Source organism: Haliotis asinina, chromosome 1 (assembly GCF_037392515.1).
Source record: "Haliotis asinina isolate JCU_RB_2024 chromosome 1, JCU_Hal_asi_v2, whole genome shotgun sequence".
Taxonomy (NCBI): Eukaryota; Metazoa; Mollusca; class Gastropoda; order Lepetellida; family Haliotidae; genus Haliotis; species Haliotis asinina.
The window spans coordinates 103377723-103387672 of NC_090280.1; the positions used below are offsets into that span (position 1 = coordinate 103377723).

Sequence of the window (9950 nt, forward strand, 5' to 3'; positions counted from 1 at the left end):
GTACATTTGGCAAAGCCAGTCGTGTGTTCTTTTCAACTGATCAGCACAAATGTGACAACCAAAATAGTTCAACTGACAACTGTTCAGTTTCATAGGATTGAAGTTAGTCGCAAAGGTACTACTTTCTTCAGAGCGTGTATGGCGACTTCGTTGCTCAATATGTCCATATCATTAGATGTTTTCGATCATTTTTTGACAGTGTGTCATATTTTATTGACAACGTATATTTTCATGTACATTTTCGCAGTTATAGTGTACATTCCAGTCTTATGGCGAAAGAGATCATGCGTGTCTAAGCCGAAAGACAACGCAACCGTTCTTTTCGTTACCGCTCACCCAGACGACGAGTGTATGTTTTTTGCCCCGGCAATCCTGGGTATAGGAGCCATTTCGTCAGTACTTTGTTTTACGACGGGTATTGTTGATTTACTTTATATCTGCTTTGTATTTATTACACTATCCTACAATGAACCGCCTTCTTTCCGTATCGTGTATGCAATCGCCTTGCATCAACGAAAAATGGGCGTAATAACCACAGTTGATCATCTGTTGCAGGCAATTATGACCAAAAAGGTGATTTGAGAAAGAAGGAGATCCTGACGAGTTGTTCTGTGTTGGGTGTATCCCCCGCCCATGTGACAGTTCTAGATATCAGGTATATACTTACTTCATATGAATAAACCTATACAGTACGTAAGGCAGTTCCGGATCACTATCGAAACACCGACTGCATGCGCCTCCGCAAAAATATATCTGATTCGACTAAGGGCAATTTCTGTCTGAGCAATGTTTCATGTTACTCACACAAAGCTATAAACTTTATTCGGTCTTGACTGACTTCAGAAATATCACAAAAGAAACGCTCCTCCATTACGTCAGTTTTGAATCATTTCAGAGTATTCCGGATCAAGTGACATAACTAGGCAGTGTTCGGTTATTGATGCACGTTTAGGGCAACAGGGGTCTGTGTCAAACCGTAACATGTGTTTAATTGAATAGATGCGTTAACAATATTCATAATGTTTGATAAACGAATAATTAACAAACACTGCAGTTGATAACAACATCCACTTGGTAGATAGGTTTCCAGAATCATGATTCCAGGTACCAGTGTGGGCTGAAAAATATTCTCTTGTGGTTTATACATACATGGTTTATGTTACTGATCTCTTCAGTAATGATATATAATATTTTGTCGTGACTTTTACATGCGACTTTAACTTGTAAAGTACAACTATTGAGACAAAATAACCCATTTTTTCAGAACCTTTAAAGCTTTATTCAGTCAATATGAAGATTTTTAACATCACATCATCAGTTACTGATTTTAAAGTTAACGAGCATAATCTATTAATACCTGCATATTTGAACTCTAAATGGGTGTGCATCTACGTATATCTAAAAATGAAACAAAGTATAGCTCGTGTCTTCTCCAGCCTCATTGATTCCCCTCTGGCATAAGTAACGGGGCATTTTTGATTGTCATAGAAGCCCACTTTCTGTTGCTGTGGTTAATAACGTAATGACATGGTACAACCATGCCTCCTCCTTTCTCTGTCGGTGCAGCAGGCCTAGGGGGAGTGGGGACTTGGAACAGGTTCTCCAGCTAGCCCAGCAAACACACTGCCACGTACATCAAGAATTTGCCTGAATGACCCTGCAAGACTGCTTGGCACATGAAGTGAATCGTACCATACTGAAATACACCACGTTATTGAAAAACAAGAATAATATGACTTGAAAAGAAACAAAACAATTTCAATCCCAAATCATTGTCAAGTTGGTTCTTTCCTGACAGACTGTTCTGAACTGCAAATTACGTTTCGGTGAAATGAAGACCAAAACGTTTTATGTATCTACTTTGAGCAAAGAACATCTAAGACAGACCCTGGAGTGAGTTTAGATTTTAAATAAAGGGAATCGAAACAACATCATGGGTCTAATAACTTTATTTCAACGGTAATTAACATTTTTCGGTGGTTGACAGGTTTGAGGTGATCCCCATTTTCTGGTGATTGGGAACTGCCTTAACCATGTGGCTCCATAAATTGCTCATTCCTCCAACAATATGGCAGATGTAGAGAAGATTATCGTTGCTTTTTACAGGTGAAACGTATATGCATGCAATGAATTGTTAACATGAAGCAACTTTATGCTATTCTTATTTGAGATGGAACGTTCCGAATGAGTTACCTTTTCCTAATGTGCCAACGATATATTAAGCAATGATAGGTATCCTCGTTACAGGGCGCGCAAGTAAACTTCTGGTTCAGATCACGTAAAACAGAATATATCACCTTAAAGAGCACTGTCTCGGCTTTAAAATGAGAGATTGAGTGAAGGAATCCATAAGATTTACAGCTTCTAGGGGTTAATGTATGCGGCAGTGATCCGGAATAGCCGTGATCCAGAATACCCTTAACCACTGTATTCCAGCCAAGGCCTACATCGAGCACACCTTGGTATAGTGCGAAGTTGTCTAGTTATATGCTGTACTAGTATATACTATGTTCATCGCCCTGCCATATCCAGACTCAACTTGTCGCCATTGTCTGTAGACTAAATATCTTCGCCAGTCTTATACACTATTGGTTTCATGATAAACTACCTGGGTTCTCTGTAACCAATTCTTGTTCTAATCTTGTGGAACAACCTACCATTTGAACTTAACAAGTGTTTGATTGGACACATTGGGTACTGGTTGTATGTCATCATAGTTATGTAGTAGAGTCAGTACAGGGTTGATATCAAGATCACGATTAGAGAACCTCTACCCACAACAGTTCAAAGTGGGAAATGTGAAAAGCACTTATGTTACGCAAACCCATAATAATGTATTTTAGCTGACCAAAAATGTAATCTTCAAACACAGTGACCAGTTTCATACAGGTTATTTCAAAATTAATAAAAAATGGAACATACAATTTGATGATCCTCAAATTATATATTTTGGCTAAGCTCCTTATTTCATAAAGTGACATTTCCCCCCCCCCTGTGTAATATTTACTCACATGAAACATTTGTACAGGCACTAGTGTACAAATGCCTATAATGTGGAGATGTAATAGAAAATAGTTTATTTGGCTATTATTGAAATCTGTTTTCTAAAAAGTTACATTGGATCCCAGTATAGCAAAGGGTGGTATGCAAAGTTCTGTCACTGCCATATGCTGCTCTGCTCAAAGATAACTCTCCTCTCTTCCTAAAGGATCTGATCCAGATGTATACACCAGGACGATATCTCCGATCTTAGAATATGTACAATCTCTGTTCCCTCAACATCCACTAATTTGCTGATTGTGCCTTCTCCAAAATTGCCCCCATCCTGTGAAACAACCTACCATTTGAACTTAAACAGCAAGTTCTCAAACAGCCGTCCAGAGCTGTCTTAAAACTCTCCTGTTCCGACAAGCATATGATATGTAAATCCTCTACCCTGTGCAGCGCCATTGAGCAGCTCAAACTCAAAGTTGGAAAATAGAAGCTATACGAATTTATTATGTTTCACGGATGAAAATGCAGCAGAGAATGTTCAGGTGATCTTGTTGCAGTCAGGCTGGTAAGGCCCATCATGAGCTCAGGGTCCTCGTCCCCTGTACATGCAGCCCAGACAGTGAATGGGACTTCTCTCAGGAAACACTGCCAAGTCAAACCCACCATATGGACACTCCCCAACACTGCAGCCTTCTGCATTACCCAGATTGTCATAAGGGGTGTGCTCCCGATGGAGAACCCGGGCACTCTCCTGATCTGTACCAAGAGATCAGGAGGTACCAAACCAAGCTTAAGGGCACCAAGAACAATGGGGAGCCTGACGACAGTGTAGTTGAGATGCAAGCGAGATGTTTCAAAGACAAGGTCAGCATATTTATCATGCTTTTCCTGAATATTTTCAATCACGTTACTGTCAAAAGGGACAGAAAATTCAATGATGTAAATAAATGCATTGGTTTGATCAAAAAGGAAAAGATCAGGTTTGTTGGTTGGAATTTGTCTCAGGCTATATATGGGCCTATTCCAGTCATGGGGCCTGGTGGCTATGTGGTCATCTCTGTTGATCTACATGTTTATTCATGGTCTTTTTCCAGATCCTTGCCAGACAATCCAAAGGTGAAGTGGGACAGGCAGACAGTCTGTAATGAGATCCTCAGGTACTGCCAAAAACACAGAGTCACACAGGTAATATCTGTTGTAGATCCCTTATAAAAAACACAGTTACACAGGTAATATCTGTTGTAGATCCCTTATAAAAAACACAGTTACACAGGTAATATCTGTTGTAGATCCCTTATAAAAAACACAGTCACACAGGTAATATCTGTTGTAGATCCCTTATAAAAAACACAGTTACACATGTAATATCTGTTGTAGATCCCTTATAAAAAACACAGTCACACAGGTAATATCTGTTGTAGATCCCTAATATTAATAAAAACACCTAGTTACACATGTAATATCTGTTGTAGATCCCTAATATTAATAAAAACACCAAGTTACACAGGTAATATCTGTTGTAGATCCCTAATATTAATAAAAACACCAAGTTACACAGGTAATATCTGTTGTAGATCCCTAATATTAATAAAAACACCAAGTTACACAGGTAATATCTGTTGTAGATCCCTAATATTAATAAAAACACCTAGTTACACAGGTAATATCTGTTGTAGATCCCTAATATTAATAAAAACACCTAGTTACACAGGTAATATCTGTTGTAGATCCCTAATATTAATAAAAACACCTAGTTACACAGGTAATATCTGTTGTAGATCCCTAATATTAATAAAAACACCAAGTTACACAGGTAATATCTGTTGTAGATCCCTAATATTAATAAAAACACCAAGTTACACAGGTAATATCTGTTGTAGATCCCTAATATTAATAAAAACACCAAGTTACACATGTAATATCTGTTGTAGATCCCTAATATTAATAAAAACACCAAGTTACACAGGTAATATCTGTTGTAGATCCCTAATATTAATAAAAACACCAAGTTACACAGGTAATATCTGTTGTAGATCCCTAATATTAATAAAAACACCTAGTTACACAGGTAATATCTGTTGTAGATCCCTAATATTAATAAAAACACCAAGTTACACAGGTATTATCTGTTGTAGATCCCTAATATTAATAAAAACACCAAGTTACACAGGTAATATCATTTGTAGATCCCTAATATTAATAAAAACACCTAGTTACACAGGTAATATCTGTTGTAGATCCCTAATATTAATAAAAACACCAAGTTACATAGGTAATATCTGTTGTAGATCCCTAATATTAATAAAAACACCTAGTTACACAGGTAATATCTGTTGTAGATCCCTAATATTAATAAAAACACCAAGTTACAGTGAACAGGTATTATGTTTAGTGTATGAGTACCAAATAAACCAAATAACTCGGGTAGCCAGCCCTAGAAGATACAGGCCCTTCAGTTTCCTGAACAGTTATCTCCATAAAATCTGGCAGGCCTGTTTGAAGTTTTAAAGCCAAGATATTTCCCATTTCTTGAATTCAAAAAGAGATGACCACATAAACAAAAGGTTAAATATTTTTATTTCTGTTTCATGAACTATAAAATACACATGAAATACCTAATAGTGTTGGGTTGCTTTGTGCAGTGTAGTGTGACCATGTTCACAGATTTAGTTTCATATTGTTTAGATAAGCCTTTTATGTATAACATTGTATCACATAGCATGGCATGCTGATAATGCTTCATGTCTCATTATGCACTTCAGAAACTGTTACCATGTGTGTTGAACATGTAGTGATGAACATTTTCAGATTTACACGTTTGATGGGTATGGGGTGAGCGGTCACAGCAACCATAGGGAGCTGTACAATGCTGTGAGGTGAGTGAGGCTCTGAGTGAGGGTTGTGATTCAGATTTATTGTATTAAGTCAAGGTGGCTTCATTAAGTCGTTCATGGAATGCTTGGGTCACTGCTACCAATATAAATCTCAGCATCTATTATTCACACACCACTGTCAAAGTAGTGACTGGTTTAGTTTTATTTAGCTTTGTCTTTGACCTCTAGGAACTAATTTCACCACAAAGGTGGAAAAAAAATTAATAGCAGTTTGAGGTCGAGCTGCAAAATAAAAATGAAAATAAAACTGAATAAACTCTTGTCACATGTTTGAATGTTGCTTTATGTCAGTTGAACATTTCTGAAGGTTGACATACATATGAAAATAGTAGATTGTCTGGAATTTGTTTCCTGGCAGTTGTATCCCCCTATGTGGTCACAGAGTATGTGAATGAAGCAGGCATCCTCTGGCTTTGTTATGTGGCTACTGGCCACTGTGCCCGGCATTATGCATGAAGTAAATAGATGAGGATGATAACTTCTCTCCATCTTGGATGCTAACATCATAAGGGTGAGCGGGGGCTGGTGGGGTAGCCTTATGGTTAAAGCATTTGCTTGTCACAGTGAAGACTGGGCTTTGATTCCCCACATGGGTACAGTGTGTGAAGCCCATCGTTTGTTCCCCACCATGATAGTGCTGGGATATTGTTTAAAGTGGCTTAATATCATACTCACTCACTCATAATGGGGAGATCATAAGTGAAACTTCCTTTCTTTCCACAGACATCTAAAGATTGACAGAAAGGAGCTGAATGGTATGTTACATAGTTTCCTCTTGCTAGATCTGAGGGACATTTTTAGAAACATTTCATTTCTTCTGTGTTCTAGATAAGTTCAGTGTCATTAATCAGTTTTGTTTTGCCAATTGGTCGGTGTATCATCCTGTGGTTGTTGTGTAATAGGGATGTATTTCTGTTGCAGATATTGAGTGTTACAGCCTACAAAGTGTGAACCTCCTTCGTAAATATACCTCATTAATAGACCTGCCCTACAGTCTGTATACAGCTGATACAATATTTGTGTCATCTCCATATCAGGTCCTCACAGCTCAGGTAGGACAATAACTAGTTACCTCGCAAGTATTATTAACCTCCTTCGTAAATGTACATCTCTATTAGACCTGCCCTACAGTCTGTATAGCTGATTTAGTATTTGTGTCAACTTTATGTTAGGTCCTCACAGCTCAGGTAGGACAATAACTGGTTATCTTGCAAGTATTGTTACCCTCCTTCGTAAGTGTACAACTCTATTACCAACCTCTTTGTCTTTGGATAATAACTGGTTATCATCTGGAGTATGCTGGCTCAGAACAATATCTGGAAGTCATTCAAGTATTGTAAATTCTTGCTGGTAAACCATGAAGTGTAATGGAAGCACAATGTAGTTGACACACAACTGCTGTCAGTTTGCTTCATAAATACGCCCTTCCATGTAGTTGACACGCAACTGTCCCCAGCTTGCTTCATAAATACGCCCTTCCATGTTGTCAACATTACAAGATTTACCATAATCTGTCCCCATTTTTTGTGTCAATACTTTTTTGTCACTTTATGTCTGAATCAATATTATACTAAGGGTTTTAGAGGATATCACGTGACGATGCCATAATGTATATTTTTCATTATTTTGCCATTCATCCTATTGATTATACAATTCTGTAAATGAATCCCTACGATTTGCGTGTTTCAGAGAGCGATGCACGCCCATTGGAGTCAGTTCGTGTGGTTCCGGATCCTCTTCATTTTCTTCTCAAGATATCTTATTATCAATACTTTTACCAAAATTAATTTTTATACACATTGCAATAAAAATATGTGAAAAGGTTTCTGTGAACGTGATGTCAGCCAATAGTTGTTAGCCCGACAGTTGCCTCTAGTGCCAAGTTGAAAAATACTTGACCAATACCTTTTGCCAACTCAAGACAGATACATAACTGATACCTTATCCATGGACTCCAAATGCCCAGCTAATGTCATGGGTGTTCAATAGACAAATATGTGACAGGTACCTGAAGTCTATAGTAGACAGGGTTACCTGTCGATATCTGCATGCCAGAGAGGATGATGTTGTGAAACTAACAAACAAGAAACAACAGATGTCATAAAATTAACTGTTCTGGTTTAATATTAATTAGCTTTGCAAACTGATACAAATTACTGCAAAGGAATAACAGTAGCAATACAACAGAGAATGGCAGTTCAGTTACAACAGCAGTAATAATTATCACTCAGCACAACAGTGATCAAACTTCCCACATCGGTCTCAACTGGATATCACGGGTGAAAAGAGAGGTGTCTGCACAACTGTAGATCTATACGGAGTCAGAAAAGAAACTTCACATTCTTTCTTCAGGGCACTATAAAAGAACAAGAGATGGTAAGATGGTTAAATTGTTATTATTTTATTGCTGAGACCTGTATGATGTACTCGATACACTGACAGTTCCACAATCCATTCCCTTAGGCTGCACTGCCATTCCAAAACATGGGTATACAGAATGTCAAGTCACAAGAATAAAAATTTGAAATTTCTCAATTCAATATTGTGTATGGCAGCCGTGCGCATTCACCACTGCGAAACACCCTCTCCTCATGGACTGCCTGATGCTTGTGAACATGTGGTTGGGGATTCTGCACCATAGCTTTTGCAAGGCAGCGCCGAGTTCTTGCAAATTCTGAGGTTGGTTCATAAGATCACAAAGCCTTCTCCCAAGTGCATCCCAAACGTGCTCTATTGGATTAAGGTAAGGGGACCTCGATGGCCAGTCCATGATATTGATTCCAGCGTTTTGAAGGAAATTTCATGTCAACATTGTGGTATGCAGCCGAGCATTATCATGCGGGAACTGTAGACCTGGGCCATGAACCGCCTTGAGTTCAGGGGTGAGCACCTGGTCGCGGTAAGCAGCAGCTGTGAGGTTTCCACGGATGACCAGAAGTCGGGAACGGTTGTTCCCACAGAAAGCACCCCACACCATGGAACTTCCTCCCCCAAATCTGTCGACTTCCTGTACACAACATTGGGCATGCCGTTCACGACGTCGTGACTTTATGCCTGCCGTCCGCGAAACTGAGGGTAAAGCTGGATTCATCGCTAAAGACAACTCAATTCCAGTCTCTGTGGGTCCATCGGAGGTGACAATGGGCCCACAGCAGACGTTGACGTTGATGAAACAGCGTCAATATTGGCCCACGACATGGACGTCGTAAATGGAGATTGGCAGCCCGCATCCGATTTCGAATGGTCTGTGAGGACAGTCGACCTCTAAACATCTCAGCCCTGGTTCGTGTAGCCGACAGAAATCTGTCACGTTGGTGATGTACGACGATTTGACGGTCTTCTGCTCGCGACGTCACACGTGGACGACCCGACCTTGGGCGAAGTGGTGCCAGTTTGTTGTAGACGACCTTGCAAGTCATACACAGTACGACGGCTGCATCCCATTGCTCTTGCGACATCAATAACTGATCTTCCCGCTTGCAACATACCAACGGCACAACAACCCATGCTTGCCCTCAGTGACATTCATTTTCATTCACGCCATCTTTCATCTTTTTTCATGTTTGAATGTGACAGGACTGGTTGTAATGTTGGTGTTTGTTGTTGCAGTGTGTCACGTGACTGGTTGTACTAATGTTATAACGGCAATAGGGCTATGTACAACATGGCACGCGGATTAAATATGTTTATTGAAAAAAATATTTCTGAGGTATGTGCCTTTAACAATATTCAATTCCACTCCCGACTTCGTACACCTGGAAATAGACACAGATACAGAGTCAGGATGATATAGCCTATATCTGATAAATGCAGGCATTATTCCCCATTCGACCTAGATGTTACTGACAGGTTCTATGATGAGTTTCCGTACGTACAGTCACGTGTGTTTGAAGTATGCTACTGTACTCAACTTGAAGAGTTCATCTCGCGCCATCCTGGTGAGCTGCGTTGGCAGAATCGTGTTTGACTCCAGAAGTCCCCGTTATCAGCCGGTAGTGCGTGGACTGTCGAGGTTATTGTCAACGAAGCTAGTGTTAGAGGCACGCTGAACCGGCAAAAAAC

The 9950-nt window shown here is 39.4% G+C and overlaps 1 protein-coding gene across 2 annotated transcripts; it reads left to right on the top strand.

Moving 5' to 3' along the window:
- Positions 1–123: 123 nt before the first annotated feature.
- On the top strand, positions 124–7711 carry LOC137285436 (N-acetylglucosaminyl-phosphatidylinositol de-N-acetylase-like). Of its 2 annotated transcripts, XM_067817735.1 has the most exons (7): positions 124–415; positions 556–655; positions 4089–4179; positions 5803–5870; positions 6612–6643; positions 6810–6940; positions 7578–7711. In XM_067817735.1, exons 1-7 carry the CDS (start codon positions 139–141, stop codon positions 7704–7706), a joined length of 828 nt encoding a protein of 275 aa, XP_067673836.1. In that variant the 5' UTR covers positions 124–138; the 3' UTR covers positions 7707–7711. The 2 variants fall into 2 exon arrangements, with proteins under 2 accessions (XP_067673836.1, XP_067673835.1); XM_067817734.1 differs by lacking the exons at positions 124–415; positions 556–655 and having other exon boundaries at positions 3038–4179.
- The last annotated feature ends 2239 nt before the right edge of the window (positions 7712–9950 follow it).